A 17,754-nucleotide genomic window follows, 5' to 3' on the forward strand; every position below is an offset into this window, starting at 1 on the left:
CCGTACATCAAACTTTGATTGCCGTTGGAGCTCTCTCTCTCTCTCTCTCTCTCTCTCTCTCTCTCTGAATGAAGTTTGCGGATTTATGCCTTCTACTGAACCATTTTAAAGTTCAATGGCTAGACATTTCAGACCCCAGACTAAAGCGAGCGGCGAGATAAGCCTTGCAGTCTGGCTTGACTTCTGCCATGAAGTGGAGATTGACATCCCCATCCCCAGTGTGGTCATACTGATTCTGGCAATACAGTGATGACTGACATCCCCATCCCCAGTGTGGTCATACTGATTCTGGCAATACAGTTTTCAGTTTCACTTTCTCAAGGAGGCGTCACTGCGTTCGGACAAATCCATACACGCTACACCACATCTGTTGAGCAGATGCCTGACCAGCAGCATAACCCAACGCGCTTAGTCAGGCCTTGAGTGCATGCTTACATATTTGTGTACCTATGAAAGTGGATTTCATTTTACGTAATTTCGCCAGAGGACAACACTCTCGCTGGCAATACAGTGATGACTGACATCCCCATCCCCAGTGTGGTCATGCTGATTCTGGCAATACAGTGATGACTGACATCCCCATCCCCAGTGTGGTCATACTGATTCTGGCAATACAGTGATGACTGACATCCCCATCCCCAGTGTGGTCATACTGACTCTGGCAATGCAGTGATGACTGACATCCCCATCCCCAGTGTGGTCATACTGACTCTGGCAATACAGTGATGACTGACATCCCCATCCCCAGTGTGGCTTCATTCCCAGTGTGGTCATACTGACTCTGGCAATGCAGTGAAGCCTGGGATCCCCATCCCCAGTGTGGTCATACTGACTCTGGCAATGCAGTGAAGCCTGGGATCCCCAGTGATGACGCCAGCACTGTAAACTACCCAACATTCTGTCCGTCATTCTCAACGAATGTCGCTGTGACCTCACAGCTTACTTTCAACCTGACAGACGAACGTTTTGTGTTTATATCCTCCTCTCCACAGACTGCCTCTTGTGGGCGATTCTGGGGAATCTGCTGGGTTCTGGCAATGCACCGGGTGTGATGGTGCGGGGAACAGACACGTCAACAACCCAGCAGGGTTGGTGGGAGCGGTCCTGCACGACTCCCTTGCCCCTCCTGTCCCGCGACCCCCCTGCCATGCCCGTCTCCCGCCTGCTGTCGTCAGTTTTAACTGGCCTCGTCAGAATGAAATCTAATCATCACCCGTTTCTGCTGCCGTCAGCATCAGCACTTGCCCACGTTCTGTTCACGTGCTTGGAGCAAGCTGTTCCCAAACTTCTCTGCACCCTTCCCGGGCGGCACCCTCGCCATTACACTGATTTCAAACCAATCAAATAAGCAGACGTCGTCAGTTTAGATTAACCCAGAATAACTGAGTGGTGTGGAAAGTGAAGTGGGGGCCCAGCCTGCCCGACATCGATTCATGATGGTTTCTATGAAAACGACCCGCCTCACGTATTGGGCAACGTCGATAATGTACAGGCCAAGTGACGCACAGCTTGCCCTCTGGCTGGGGTCTGGAGGCCTGCTTTATGAAACGTTTAAAATGTCCTTCTGGGCCCTTAAACCCCCACCCCACCCCTCATTCCCCGTTTTCCCAACACCCTCACTTATTTAATCGTTAATTTCACCAGCTGTTACACAATCATGGCGGACCCAAACCATGTACCGCTCACCATTGTGCGTGCCATAGCTGAAAGGTGCGCAAAGAGAAAAATAAAAAGGATCAACGAATTTGCATAAAGAGGCGGGGCATCCAAACGGATTGGCAGCACCGTTGACGTCACAGCCGCTGGAGTGGCCAGCTATAAAAGACGGAGGCGGGGTTGGAGGCAGAGATATCCCCGAGACGAGACGAGGCCGGCCAACACGACGTCTTCACACTCCCGGCAACATCCCAGGAGGCGTCTGACTAAGTGTTCACCCAGTTTCGCTCTTTCGCGGGACAATGTCCCTCTCTCTACCCAACCAAGTGGCAAGACATTTATGGCTACTTCTTGCTCTTTTGGTCGCTTTCTATTGCGACTCCAGCGATGCCGAGTGAGTTTGGGGCGTAGAGAGCAAGGTTTTATAGAGACCTACAGGGCCTTTTTCTTAGCTGACTGAATGGAGACTGGGGGTGGCGTTTCCTTCTGTTTTATTTTGTTTGTATGTTTAGTTATTTCTCCATTTTCCCCTTTCCTTGATATACCTGACATATATTTCAGAACAGTTAAGATTCTGAAGGAAGTTTCCCTTTCTTTGTTTTGTTGACAGAGCAGTTGTTGTGATCGGTGGTGGTAACTAACAATGGTAGTAAAGACTGGGTCAGTTTGAAAATGGTCGTAATGAAAATTTCATGCTTATTGTTTTATTTCTGGTGGCAGGCTTTGATTTCTCACAAAATATATTGTTTGGTTTTACTATTACATGATATAACACTGAATGGAAAACTGACAAACTGTCGTTGTTTTCGTTTGTGTGTGTGCGTGCGCGCGCGCGCGTGCGTGTGCGTATGTGTGTGTGTGTGTGAGAGAGAGAGTTTTAGCCTATGTTCATGTCTTGATTGAAATTCGTCACAGAACAGTCAGTGCGTTCAACTTGATTCTGCTGTTACTATCTTTGTTGTTATCTGTGAATGTAAAGGTTAAACGGGCTAAATTTCAACAGTAAACCTGTTTCTGAAAGATAAAATAAAATTGAAGAAACCTAACTTTGAATTCTGAAATTTGTTAATGTGGTTTAACAATGTATATTTACCTCATTATTGAAACACTATTACTATCCATATATTCAACAACTGTTGTCAGTTTAACTGGTAGAGTACTTATGTGTGTATGAAAGCGGACACAAAATGTTGCAGTTTATTCAGATTAATGTCCCAAGTAGCGTTTGGATTGAAGTAAATCTTGATAAACTATATTAGTTAAATGAATAAGTGTAACTGACCGAGATTGAATCTTCTTTCCTTCCTCAATTTCAGTTTCATGTTTTATTTGTTTGCATGTTCATTTATTTTCCTCTGTGTATTTAGATGGATTAGTTGCACATATTTTACAACAACAAAAAAGTCGAGACTGTGTTCGTTAGATGTCTGTGGTGGTTTGGGTCAGCTTTTTCTTTGAATGCACCTGGAGCTTCCCTTTTTTTTTTCTTTGTGTTTCTCAGCGGGAAAGGAAGAGGGCTTGAAGAATATCACTGAGGAAAATAAAGACATGATTAATCTGGGTGATTTCGTAGTGAAAGTGGACGTTTGCTGGATGTGCGATATTCATATCATACGGATCGCCATGGCAACAAAAATGAATGAATAAATAAAAGCAACCAACATCGTCATTATCACTCTCAACATCATTGCGGTCATCCCAGTTGCCATCTTTGTCATCAACGCCGTCACATTTATCAACGCCGCTTCTCGTTCATGTGTAGCCGTCATTGTTAGCCATCATCATCGATGATCCGCCATAATCATCATCATCATGTGTAATCATCATCATCATCATCATCATCACTTGCTTCATCACCATCGTCGTCTCCCTCGATGAAATCATCATCATCAACAACAGCATCGTCACCATCATAGTTGTTCAGGATGGATTAGTTGCTGTTCTCTGTATGCAAAACGGGTCTGTTGGTGTGCGATGTTGGTGTAAAGATGGTCGGGTGTCCGACACGTGCTGGTGGTGTGTCTGTGAAGTTATACTTGCGTCTTGAATCATGTTGTCCGGTAGTTGGAGTTCCGGCTCCACACCGTCATCACGAGTACCGCTTTTCGGTAGACCCCGTGTTCACAGTCAGGGTGTATGTTGGCTACCAGGATCGGCAAGGGTTGGGCTGATTGCATCATCATCATCATCATCATCATCATCATCGTCAACAGTATCATTCTCGTCGTTTCTGTCACAAGTCGTGGTCATCATCATCAATAACATCAACAGCCGTTGAGGAAGTCGTCATTCTCGTCCTATGGTAACGCTAACGGCTTGACAAGCCAGGGTGTTGTCATCTGTAAGTTCATTGTTCATGGTCACCTGTAAGTTCATTGTTGCCTGTAAGTTGTTTGTCACCTGTGTTTTCATTGTCACCTGTAGGGTTGAGGCAAAGTCATTGTTATGTCGTTCTGTTGTCTTTCTTGAAAAGAGAAGGTATTTTCCATCATTGTGTTCACTGTTGGTGTTTGTGTTGCCTGTTCATCACTTGTTTGCACATCTCCTCTAGTCCATCCTTTCACAGTTATTCAGTTTCCCCACTCTCCCTGTCTGTCTGTCTCTGTCTGTCTGTCTGTCCATCTGTCTACTCCATCCTTTCACAGCTATTCACTTTCCCCACTCTCCCTGTCTGTCTCTGTCTGTCTGTCTGTCCATCTGTCTACTCCATCCTTTCACAGTTATTCACTTTCCCCACTCTCCCTGTCTGTCCATCTGTCTCTTTGTTTTCTTTCTCTCTGTCTTTCAATTTGTCTGTCATTCTCTCTCTCCCTCCTTCTCGTCTCTTGTCTCTCTCGGTGTTTCATTTTCTGTCTTGCAATCTTTCTTACTTTCTTTCTTTCATTCTGTGTTTTATTTCTTTCTTTCTTGCTGTTCCTTTCTTTCTTTCATTATTCTGTCCCCGTGTCTCTGTCTCCGTGTGTCCCTCTCTGTCTCCCCCCTGACACCTGGTGTTCAAAAAGCATGAACCATGCTTTTCCATTGCTCTTGTCAGTATAGTGTCTTGTCTGTCGCTGTTTCCTTTCTTTTCATTGTTCACCTGTTTTTCTAGTCTTTGTCCTTGTCTCATCTCTTTCTTGCTTTCCTTTTCTTCGTGTGTTCTTTCATTCCCATTTTCCTCTCTCTCTGTGTGTGTGTGTGTGTGTGTGTGTGTGTGTGTGTGTGTGTGTGTGTGTGTGTTCGCTCATCTCGCCCGCTGTTCTTGTTTTGGGTTTTGGTGGGGGGTTTCCATCTCGTTGTGACAGATTTCTTCATATTCGATCACACAGAACGCGTGATATGACGTAAACCGGTTCTCGGATCCCGATAAGGCCTCTGAAATTGGATGTCATCACATCCTTGAGTGTTTGTATCGAAGCCGCGCCGTTTAAAAATCAAACGATTCAAAGAGAGTCCTGCCCCATGTTGGCTGTCAAACCATCTTGTTGAAGTCATGATCATGCGGGAATTCCTTTTGGGGGACTGGCCCTGACCAAGAATGGTCAAACCGAAACATTTTCAAGAACTTGTTTGCGATGGGCTAGTTTACGATGCTATTTGACCAGCTGAGCAATAGCAATGTTGGTTTATGCTGGAAAAAATCACTGGTTACAGATCTGTCTCCTAAGGAAATATCCTAGCGCCCAGTGCACACTTTCACGTTTTAATTATTTTAAAATGACCCAGAAATCGTACGCGACTTTTGTATATCAAAACAGTTCGCTGATTACTTATGCATTTGCTGATCCTTGTATTTCTAGTGAGAATCTCATTTCCAAAGATGGGGAAAAGTTAGTTTGGCCAGTATATAACCAATGATCATACTGATCCTTCATACCTCATACAGAATACTTTATCTCCATAGGTGAATTACTTTGTGGTTTCAAGTACATACACGATGCACGAGAATCACAGACCTCCCTCTTCCCTGTCTTATCAGCCCTTCCCTCTTCCCTATCTTATCAAATCTCCCTCTTCCCGATTTTTTCAGCCTCTCCCTCTTACCTATCTTATCAGCCTCTCCGTCTTCCTTACCTCATCAGCCTCTCCCGCTTCCCTGGCCTTATAAACCTCCCTCTTCCCTATCTCATCAGCCGTTCCTTCTTCCCAATCTTATAAACCTTCCTCTTCCCTATCCTATCAACCCCCACCCCTTCCCTGTTAAACCTCCCTCTTCCCTATCTCATCAAACCTACTCTTCCCTATCTTATCAAACCTACTCTTCCCTATCTCATCAAACCTACTCTTCCCTATCTTATCAAACCTCCCTCTTCCTATCCTACACCCTCACTCTTCCCTATCTCATCAGCCTCTCACTCTTCGCTATCTTATAAACCTCTCCCTCTTTCCTTTTTTATCAAGCCCCCCTCTTCCCTATCAAACCTCCGTCTTCCCTATCTTATCAGACGCCCCCCGCCCCCCCTTCTACCTTAACTTATACCTTTCCCTCTTTCCTCTCACCAGCCTCTTGCTCTTCCCTGTCTTATCAGCCCCTCTCTAATATCTTATCAAACCTCCCTCATCCCTATCTCATCTGCTTCCTATAATAATAAATAATAATAATGGTATTTATATAGGGCTGGATCTTGTGCAGAGACAAATCAAAGCGCTTTCGCACCAGTCATTCACACGCATGCATAACTCTAATACTGCAGAAACTAAAGACAAGGAAGGGCAGGCAAGGGAGGCTATTTTGGGAAGAGGTGGGTTTTAAGGCCAGACTTGAAAGAGCTGAGTGTGGAGACTTGACGAAGCGAAAAAGGAAGTTCATTCCAATCGCAAGGTCCAGAAACAGAGAAAGAACGGCGGCCAATAGTCGAGTGTTTGAATCTGGGTATGCGTAAACAGAGTGGATCCGAAGCCGATCGTAGTCAGCGAGATGGAGTGTAGAGGTGAAGGCAGCCGCAGAGATAGGAAGGGGCAGTTTTGTGAATGCATCTATAACATAGAGTGCTGATCTTGTACTTTATTCGGTGTGAGACAGGGAGCCAGAGGAGTGATGTGCTCAGATCTTTTCTTTCTGAGGACGAGTCGAGCTTCCTGCTCAATTTATCACAACAGCCTCATCTCTTCATAATCTTACCAGCCTCTCCCTCTTCCATACCTTACAAGACCTCTCCCTTAACTTATCAACCTCTCCCTCTTTTATATCATCAACTCTCTCTTTCTCTTGTACTTTATCACGTCACTCTGTCTTCTATGGTTCACCAGCCGCCTTTCTCTTCTCTTGTGCATTAATCCACTTCACAGAATGCTTTTCTTTAATCCCTTCCTTCCTCCATATTTCATCAACTCCCTCCCTCTTCTGTATTTTATGAACCTCATTCCTATTGTATATTTCATCAATCCCTCCCTCTATATTTCATCAATCCCTCCCTCTTCTGTATTTATGAACCTCATTCCTATTGTATATTTCATCAATCCCTCCCTCTTCTAGATTTCATGAACTCCCTACCTCCCATCTTTTTACGAGCATCTTTCCTGTTCTGTATTTCATCACTCCCTCCTTCTGTGTTTCATGAGCTTCCACCCTCCCTCCTCCATTTTTCGTCTGTCCCTCCCTCTCTAAATTTAATTAAATCTCCCCCTCTTTTAAATTTCATCAAATCTCCCCCTCTCCTATATTTCGTCATTTATATCCATCTTCTATACTACATCAACCCCCCACCCCCACCCCCACCACCCCACTCCATGGTTGTTTTTCATCATCTCACCCACTCTTCCATATTTCATCATTTTTCTCCCTCTTCCATATTTCATCGACTCTTTCCCTCTTCTGTATTTCACCAACTCTCCCTCTTTGATATTTCATCGACTCTTTCCCTCTTCTGTATTTCACCAACTCTCCCTCTTTGATATTTCATCGACTCTTTCCCTCTTCTGTATTTCACCAACTCTCCCTCTTTGATATTTCATCGACTCTTTCCCTCTTCTGTATTTCACCAACTCTCCCTCTTTGATATTTCACCAACTCTTTCCCTCTTCTGTATTTCACCAACTCTCCCTCTTTGATATTTCACCAACTCTTTCCCTCTTCTGTATTTCACCAACTCTCCCTCTTTGATATTTCATTAACTCTTTCCCTCTTCTATATATTATCAACTCTTTTCAATATTTCATCAAGTCTCCCTCTTCAATATTTCATCAAGCCTCCCTCCTCAATATTTGAACTGTACCTCTTCTATATTTCATGAGCTCTCTCCCTCCGATATTTCATTAACATCATCCTTAAAAATGAGCTTCCCCCCTCTTCTGTGATTATTTCATCAGTCCTGTACCCTTCCGTGTTATGCCTTCCTGTCTCACAGTTACTCGTTTCTTCCTTGCTTATCCTTTAACTCACTCAGTACGGCCAGTCCTCTCTTCTCCTCTACACACACCCCTCGGATGTCCAGTGGGTGTCTGAATGACCCAACCTTTAGCTTCCGTCGTCAGAATTGTGGTATTCTTTGTCAACATTTACCTCTTCAGTATGAGCCTTCCGCTTGCAATATTTTGATGATGGTAACTGGGATGAAACGCTGTTAACGTCGTCTCTTTCGCCGTTCGTATGGAGAGAGTTAACCACATTTCCTCTGTCTTTCTGGCAGTTGAAAGTTTCCTGCACTCACAACCGAAAGTCCCAGGTTGTATATTTCGGCGGTCCCTACCGACCACCCTCAGCAACACTGACAGAGGAGAGTCTTGGGTCGGACGGGCTGTGTTGACAAGCTGCAGTTAACAACTGTATTGCAATGTCCGACCCAGGACTACTGTATCGGATTTGTTGAGGAAAAGTGCTGAGAAACCAGCAACCTATCGGATTTGTTGAGGAAAAGTGCTGAGAAACCAGCAACCTATCGGATTTGTTGAGGAAAAGTGCTGAGAAACCAGCAACCTATCTACCTATATACAAGTACAAGCTGAAACTTTAAAGTGACTTGAAACTTACGATTTTCTGAGGAAAGTCAAATTTCTACTAAAACCCCGCCTCCCCCCCCCCCTTCCCCGCCGCCCTATTATGGCAACTTGCTCTCCCAATTCCGTCCTCTGTCCTTCACCCCATGTCACATCCCTGCACTGCTGGCGGTATTGGGTTCCGGCAAGGCTTGTCTTTGGTGACGTCATTTGTTACTGAGAGGGCGTGTCCAAGATCACGTATTCTCTCTCTCTCTCTGTATGGATACAGACTGCTTAATGCGCATTACAAAATGCTACTTACTACTTACTGTTTTACACACACACATTATATATATATATATATATACACATATATACACATATATATATATATATATATATATATATATATATATTGAGAAAGAGAGAGAGAGAGAGAGAGAGAGAGAGAGATTCATTCTACTTATTTAGGCTCGGCTTCTGATTGTGGAGTGCTGACAGTTCACTCCACGAAGAAACGAAAGTGCTGCATGTTATATCGTGGGCCAGTGGTGTGTCACAAACTGCCCTGCTCTTGCATCACGTGGGTTTCGTGAAGTACTTGATGCACGTGTTTATGTGTGTGGGACTTTTTCTTGTCAATGGCACCACCTCCCTGCTTGGGAAATGTGAGCGTCAATCATATCATCGTCATCATCATCATCACCACCATCATCATCATTATTATCATCAACATACCATCACTATAATGACCATCACCTTTACTACCACCATCATCATTAGCAGCACCATCACTATCACCATTATTATTATCATCATTATTATTATTATCATCATTATATTATTATCATTATCATATTATTATTATCACCATTATTATTACTGTTGTTGTTACTGTCGTTGTTAACATACGATGGGCAAGGCCAAGGTGAATGGCTGCACAGCTGAGCAGGCCAGCAGCTAGTGAAGGAATCAAACAGTGGGAACGTGGTCAGGCGAACAATGAATGAATGTGCTCACAACCTCGGCAGTAAAGAGCCAAGGGCATTGCACAGCAGTTTGAGAACATATCAACAGGGTCCATTGACCACACACACCGTCTGGAGGACCTGAGGATCTGACTGTTGGGTTCAGGCACTGACAGGTATGGATTTCCGTATCGCCCAATGCAACTGACTCCTGCAGAAAACAGCTGTTGCGTGGTGAAAAGCGATGTTAAAAACGTCAATACAAAATGGCAGTCAACGCAAAGCTGTGAATATGCCACCTGTATTCAGTAGATTTGTTTCGTGTATCGAGGTTTTTATTTTCATATTCTTTGTTATGGTCGTATTCAACGGTATATATATTTGTTGTTTGTTTTCTTTCAAACATTTGCCTTTTGTGTGTTCTTCATCTTTATGGTAGTTTAATGCATTTAGTTCTTTGTTTATCTATTTCATTCTGTGCTGATATTTTTGACACGAACCCGTGGAGATTGTCCAGGCCATATACAGCGCCTTGGGTTTATAACTGGGTCAGGCATCACTTTATTTCCTATTTCAAGCATATATGGTGTAACGTATATGGATATATCTGTACGCTTTGAGGCGTCTTTGAACCCGAAACTGAAACAGCATATGTGCATGACAAAGCCAGAACAGTCGGTAAGAACAGGAAATGACAGCAGAAAGTCAAACACCAGACGGCTCTCCACTCTAATTCCTTCATTAAGAAAGAGAGGTAGACAGTCATGTGATCCGATTCATTCATTAAAGGTAATAAGCAAAAGATCTAAGTAAGGACGGGAGGTCCTTATAACTTATCATCATCCTGAACGGAAAAAAAAACACCTGTTACATGCGTGAAACCGACAAGAAAAGTCTATCAAGTATGGGTGGAAAGAAGTTGGCTGTTCAACCATAAAAAAACAAAACAAAACAACACACCAACCAACCCACCAACCAACCAAACAACAACAACAACAACAAAACCAAAAAAAAAAAAGAAAAAAAAGTTGTTTAATTTCCAACACGTGAATTCCACAGGAAAGGGGGATATATGACCAGTGAAACTAACACACCCGTCCGTCAAAACTAATCAGTGCAGTGATGATAACAAAATACCGTGAAAAGGAGGACTACATTTTCTGATCGAAACACACAAGAGAGGAGAGCCAAAGAAAGAAAATTAGAAAGAACAGAATAGGAAAGAAAACAGTATCTAACCGGTGTGTGTGTGTGTGTGTGTGTGTGTGTGTGTACGAACTTTCCGACCGATGAGAAAGCGATGTCAGCTGTCGTATAAAGTTTCCTTTACTCAGATCCGGAAGGTTCAACACTTGCATAATCTGGTGGTTTCTCACCACTGTCCTGACCAAAACGGACACAGGAAGGCTGAGAGTGAAGCGAGATCTCTGCGGCATTAAAGTTGTCCAACGAAATACCACAGTATCGCTGGTTGACGACCAACGAAATGTACACATGTACAATTTGAAACTTTCAATTCAGAGTAAAAGGAAAGTTTCCACAAAATGTACCCAGGAGTAGACAATCTTTACCGACGAATGTTAGTTATCGTTGTTCTTGTAGTTGTATTTGTTGTTGTTATCGATGTTATTGTTGTTGTTGTTGCAGTTGTAGCAGCTGTTATTGTTAAAGCAGTTTTGGCTGTAAAAATAAAAAAAGGGGGGGGGGGGGGGAGGGGGGGGGGGGGGGGGGGAGAAGGTAAATATTACGTGTGTGTTAAACTATAAAACCTTCTGTTTTGGCTGTAAAAAAAAAAAAAAAAAAAAGAGGGGTGGGGTGGGGGGTGGAGGGGGGGGGGGAGGTAAATATTACGTGTGTGTTAAACTATAAAACCTTCTGTTTTGGCTGTAAAAATAAAAATGGGGGGGATGGAGGGGGGGAGGTAAATGTTACGTGTGTGTTAAACCATAAAACCTTCTGTTTTATAGACATGTGATTTTCCAACTTAAAAATAAAAACAAAATCTGCACATTCTCTTCCATTCTCTTCACGTACCAATAAATCAAAACAACTCGGTTTCGTGGAATATCCATTTATCTCACCCCAAAGATTATGGATGTGCGTCAGTGTTGCTGAGGACGGTCAACGGTCAAACCTGAAATAGCACCATCATCTGTGATTTCATTAGAAATGGAAACAGACGGAAGATCTCTAATGATAATGACAAGTGAAATCAAGACCATTGATTAAAACAATTGTAAAATGTGTATATAAGAAAACAAATGGTAGCAAAGGCAAATAAGACGACTGAAATGGCGTCTGAATTCATTCTCTTGGGCTATGAAAGGAGTGGGGGAGATTTTGGGTGCAACCACGTCAGAAGTAGACAACGGTTTGTTGAATCTGGAGTAGAATGTGTTGAGTTTGTCTGGAAGAGTTCTGTCAGTGCTGTCGACTGTCTGGTGGGCCATTTTATAATCAGTGATGTTCTGCAGTCCGGTCCATACATTCCTAGAGTTGTTTGCAGACAGGTTTTCTTCTTTTTTATCGATATAAAAACTTTGCCTTCTTGATGCATTTTTCAACACTTCCTTTTTGCCTTAGTGTGGACTATTCTATCATCAGTTTCGCGAAAATCTCTCTCTTTTTCCTTTAGTTTTTGCCTAACAGCCCCGTTACACCAAATTTTGTCGTTTGAAAATATTTTGATATTTTTTGTTGGAATGCACACACTATCACAGAAGGAAATATAATCACACACTGTGTCGGTATATCATTTAAGTCCCCGGCAGCGTCTTTAAAGACATTCCAGTCAGTACATTCGAAACAGTCCTGCAAGGTCTCTAAGGCAGGGGCCGACCATTGTTTCAGTTTTCACGACTGGTTTTTCAGCTTTCAGTTTTTGTTTGTAGACCGGCACCAGAAAAATCATACTGTGGTCGGACTGCCCCAAAGGCGCACGGCGGATCGTGTGGTACGCCTTCTTGATGGAGGTGTAGCAGTGGTCGAGGGTCTTGTCACCACGTGTTGGGCAGTCCACTTGCTGGTATAGCTTCGGCATTTCTTTCTTGAGGCTGGCTTTGTTGAAATCACCAGCAAAGATGACGGTGGAGTCAGGCCAACTGTTCTCGCACTTGCTAATTTCGTCTGCTAGCAGACCAAGTGCGGCGGAGAGGTTCGCTGTGGGATGGATGTACACAGTGATCAGCGTCACTAAGGAAATTTCGCGTGGGAAGTAGAAGGGTCGGCACTGGATGGCTGCTGAGAATGAACCAGCCTGGGGAAAAAAAGAAAAGAAAAAAAGGAATAACGGAAACTGGGCTTTGCTGAGCTTAACAGAACTGTGAAGACAAGATTATTGTCGGTGAGAAAAATAGACCTTAGAGAGAGACGGAGAGAGGATTATCATTTATTTATTTATTTCTATTAAAATCAATGTTGATTGACTGATTGATTGATTCACTTATTTTCTTACTTATCTATTTATTTACCTATCTTTGCTGTTGGTGTTGCATGTAGCCAAAGCGACCTCACAGGATCATAACAGGACAGAGGGAGAAAGGGGTCAGCAGAAAAAAACGAGAAATGTATATTTGAAAGAACGTTTTGAAATATATGCTTGTGTGTGTGTGTGTGTGTGTGTGTGTGTGTGTGAGAGAGAGAGAGAGAGAGAGAGAGAGAGTACCAATGCAAACAAATGTTACAATGGTAAAATGGCTAAACATTTGCTTTAAAACTAACACAAAAAGAAGAAGAAGAAGAAGAAGAAGAAAGGAGTGTGAATACTGTTGTGATAATGTTAATGATGATGATGTCAATGATGATGATGATGATGATGATGATAATAATAATAATAATGATGTGATGATGATGATAATAATAATTGTGTTTCATCATTGATAATTATACGCCTATCTTCGGTTGGAGACCAAACCCTATTCGCTTTCCAAACACGAAGTCATTTGCACAACAGTCTGCCTACCTGGGTAGTGCAATACGAGAACTGCCTTTTGGCGTTCATCATTCGTTTCCTGTGCCATGCAGTCAGACTTCAGTCACACGCACGCACACGCACACACATGTATGTTTTTGTTCGCTTGTTTGTTTTGCTTTGTTGCTGTTTTTTTTATGTGGATTGTTCTTCAACATAAACACGAGTGATTTATTCCCTCATCAATAGACTGTAAAACATGAACAAAGGATGCAGACAGAAACAAAGACAGTAAGATTTATCTTCACTTGTAAACCACACGTGGTGCCTATGGCGTGCATGCACTAAAACATCCATGCCAACATTGTATTCAGCATGGATGCGAGCCTAAAACAGACACACAGGGCAGCTCTCTCTGTTTGGTGAGGAAGAGACTCACGGTGAGAGGAGGGGACAGAGAACGAGGCAGAAACATAGAGATGAGGTGAGGTAAGGAGAGAGAGAGGGGTGGTAATAAAGTACATCAAGGGCCACGAGCCATATGGTGAGAAAATAACCTAGTCAGCCCGAACTGCCGTAAACATAAAGCTTTCAGGTTTCCGGCTGATCGATGGTGAAACGGTAGTAACGGGTCCTCTCGCAACTAAATAACGGGTCACGTGACCCCCGCCTCTCAGCACCGTGACTCTTTACCCCCACCCCCTCTCTCCCCCTCGCCCCCCGCACCCCCCTCCACCCCAAACTTCCACCCTCCCTTGTAGATAGCTGACCAACTAAATTGGCTGGCTACTCAGTGAGTTAACTTTCGCTTTTAGATAGCTGACCAGCTAATAGATAGCTGAGCTGACTTGCTAAATTGACTGGCTACTCGGTGACCTAATCTTGGACTGTGGAGAGCTGATTGGCTGGTTGCTCAGTGACGTATAATTCAATTTATAGCGATGTATTCAAAGAAACAGAAATCAGTGACACTTTAGTAAACGAGCAAACAGGGCAGGAATTTGAACGACACCGCTCCGTGGGACTGAACTTTCTTACAAGGTTCAAGACACACTAAGGCTAGAGTCTGTGATCCTTGCCATCATCTTCTTACTTCTTTCAGTTTCTCAAGGAGGCGTCACTGTGTTCGGACATATCCATATACGCTAGACCACATCTGCTAGGCAGATGCCTGACCAGCAGCATAACCCAACGCGCTTGGTCAGGCCTGGAGTGCACGCATATATGTGCGTTCCTATCAGAGTGGGTTCTTCTACAAAGTTTGCCACAGGAGAACACTGTCGTTGCCACGAGTTTGTTGTTGGTTGTTTTGTTTGTTTGTTTTTGTTTTTGTTTTTTGTTGTTGTTTTTTCAGTGTGCCAATAGCATGCCGCACACGGAGACTCCGGTTTAGCGTCTCTTCAAAATAACTAGACGCTCAGTTCGAGTTTCCAGTCAAACGTGGGAGAAAGGGCGAGCGGGATTCGAACCCAGACCGTGTGTTGGCACATGAGCGTCTTGGCCATTCTGCCACATCCCCCCCCCCCCCCCCCCCCCCCCCCCCCCCCGTCATCAGTCCAAGCTGCTCTGATGTGCTCAGTTAGCTGGGGCTTCCAGACACCTGCACACCACTGCTGTCTCTGATGTGCTCAGTTAGCTGGGGCTTCCAGACACCTGCACACCACTGCTGTCTCTGATGTGCTCAGTTAGCTGGGGGTTCCAGACACCTGCACACCACTGCTGTCTCTGATGTGCTCAGTTAGCTGGGGCTTCCAGACACCTGCACACCACTGCTGTCTCTGATGTGCTCAGTTAGCTGGGGGTTCCAGACACCTGCACACCGCTGCTGTCTCTGATGTGCTCAGTTAGCTGGGGGTTCCAGACACCTGCACACCGCTGCTGTCTCTGATGTGCTCAGTTAGCTGGGGGTTCCAGACACCTGCACACCGCTGCTGTCTCTGATGTGCTCAGTTAGCTGGGGCTTCCAGACACCTGCACACCACTGCTGTCTCTGATGTGCTCAGTTAGCTGGGGCTTCCAGACACCTGCACACCGCTGCTGTCTCTGATGTGCTCAGTTAGCTGGGGGTTCCAGACACCTGCACACCGCTGCTGTCTCTGATGTGCTCAGTTAGCTGGGGCTTCCAGACACCTGCACACCACTGCTGTCTCTGATGTGCTCAGTTAGCTGGGGCTTCCAGACACCTGCACACCACTGCTGTCTCTGATGTGCTCAGTTAGCTGGGGGTTCCAGACACCTGCACACCGCTGCTGTCTCTGATGTGCTCAGTTAGCTGGGGGTTCCAGACACCTGCACACCACTGCTGTCTCTGATGTGCTCAGTTAGCTGGGGGTTCCAGACACCTGCACACCGCTGCTGTCTCTGATGTGCTCAGTTAGCTGGGGGTTCCAGACACCTGCACACCGCTGCTGTCTCTGATGTGCTCAGTTAGCTGGGGCTTCCAGACACCTGCACACCACTGCTGTCTCTGATGTGCTCAGTTAGCTGGGGGTTCCAGACACCTGCACACCGCTGCTGTCTCTGATGTGCTCAGTTAGCTGGGGGTTCCAGACACCTGCACACCACTGCTGTCTCTGATGTGCTCAGTTAGCTGGGGCTTCCAGACACCTGCACACCACTGCTGTCTCTGATGTGCTCAGTTAGCTGGGGCTTCCAGACACCTGCACACCGCTGCTGTCAGGGCTGCATTGCTGCTTGTAATTAGCTGCTTCCTACCACTCGCAGTGCGTCTTTTATAATCTGAGAATTATCTAAGTAGAATGACTGGAAACTCTTGATTATGATAGACATGTTTGGTCAATTAAACCGAAATTAAATTTCCCAAAACATTTTTTTTTTTTTTTACCTATGACTTCAGTTCTGTACAATGCTTAACAGAAAGCGTCAGTAAATAATTATGCTGAGTTCTCTTTTGTTTCGTGCAACTATAACTGATGCTTGTTTTCTTGATGTCATTGGTACATACATTATATTATTATCTGTACATTCTTGATGTTTATGTGCATTCAATGCGTTTTATGCGCATCTATGATATTATGTATGTATTCTTGATATTATCTGTGTATCCATGACGCTATCTGTGTATCCATGACGCCATCCATGACGCCATCTGTGTATCCATGACGCCATCTGTGTATTTCGCTATGAAGAAGAAAGAAGCGCCGTGGCAGAATGGGTAAGGCATGGGATTTCTGATCCAGTGGTCAGGGTTTGAGCCCCTGTTTCGGCCTGCTGGTGTGTCCTTGGGAGAGGCACTTTAGTCCGGTTTTTCTCACTGCTCGCAGGCGTGTTCGGGTACCTGACGTGGTCGGGGAAGATTAAAACGGCGAAAGGAAGGAAGGAAGGAAGGAGGGTGTAGGGCCCCGCCTTCCAGTGCCGAGCCTCAGACACAGTGGGTATGAAAACACTGTATCCCCCAAAGGCCGTAGAAAGGCTGTGGGGAACCTGTAACTCAAACAAAGCCATGACGGCCGCTGAACCCTGGCTTGGTTGCCCTGTCCCCTCCAGCTGGTGTAACGTGACCAGGCTGGTGAGTCAGGAGATGGACAAACCCTGCAACACCGCCTACCTGGACTTGGTGCTGAACAACTGGAACCTGAACGCGCAGGAGACCCGACAGAACAACAGCTGGTTGAACCTCGACGATGACGAACTGGCCATGAAGGTGTATCAGGGCAAGGGCCATTGCTTCCTCAAAAGGTCAGTATGGGATGCTAGGTATTCCTCAGGAGGTCAATTAGGTTGCTAAGGTCTGTTAGGTAGCTAAGTATTCCTCAAAAGGTCTGTTAGGGTGGCTAAGTATTCATCAAAAGGTCTGTTAGGGTTGCTTATAGTATTCATCAAGAGGTCAATTGGCTTTCTACGTATTCATCAGAAAGTCAGAAGGGGTGTTAGGTGTTCATCAAAATGGCAGTGGGGATGCTAAGTATTCCTCAAAAGATCTATTGGGTTGTTAATTATTCCAAAAAAAATTCTATTGGGCTGCTCAGTATTCCTCAAGAGGTCAGTTGGGATGCTAAGTATTACTCGAGATGTGCTGCTCAAAAGATCACTGGGATGTGCTAAGTATTCCTCAAAAGATCATTGCGAGGTTGCTAATTATTCATCAAGAGGTGAGTGGGAGAATGGTAATTATTCATCAAGAGGTCACTGGGAGAATGGTAATTATTCATCAGGAGATCACTGGGAGAATGGTAATTATTCATCAAGAGGTCACTGGGAGAATGGTAATTATTCATCAAAAGATCACTGAGAGAATGGTAATTATTCATCAGGAGATCACTGGGAGAATGGTAATTATTCATAAAGAGATCACTGGGAGAA

At 44.6% G+C, this 17,754-nt stretch overlaps 1 protein-coding gene across 1 annotated transcript in view; it reads left to right on the plus strand.

Annotated features, from left to right (window-relative positions):
- The first annotated feature begins 1,861 nt into the window (after positions 1 to 1,861).
- Positions 1,862 to 17,754, plus strand: part of LOC143276723 (SCO-spondin-like) — a 63,420-nt gene continuing 47,527 nt past the window's right edge. The window contains exons 1-2 of the mRNA XM_076581388.1: positions 1,862 to 2,050; positions 16,939 to 17,130. Of these exons, the coding sequence (XP_076437503.1) occupies positions 1,959 to 2,050; positions 16,939 to 17,130 (284 nt within the window). The 5' untranslated portion in view covers positions 1,862 to 1,958. The remainder of the gene's footprint in view (positions 2,051 to 16,938; positions 17,131 to 17,754) is intronic.

This window comes from Babylonia areolata, chromosome 2, assembly GCF_041734735.1.
Source record: "Babylonia areolata isolate BAREFJ2019XMU chromosome 2, ASM4173473v1, whole genome shotgun sequence".
Taxonomy (NCBI): Eukaryota; Metazoa; Mollusca; class Gastropoda; order Neogastropoda; family Buccinidae; genus Babylonia; species Babylonia areolata.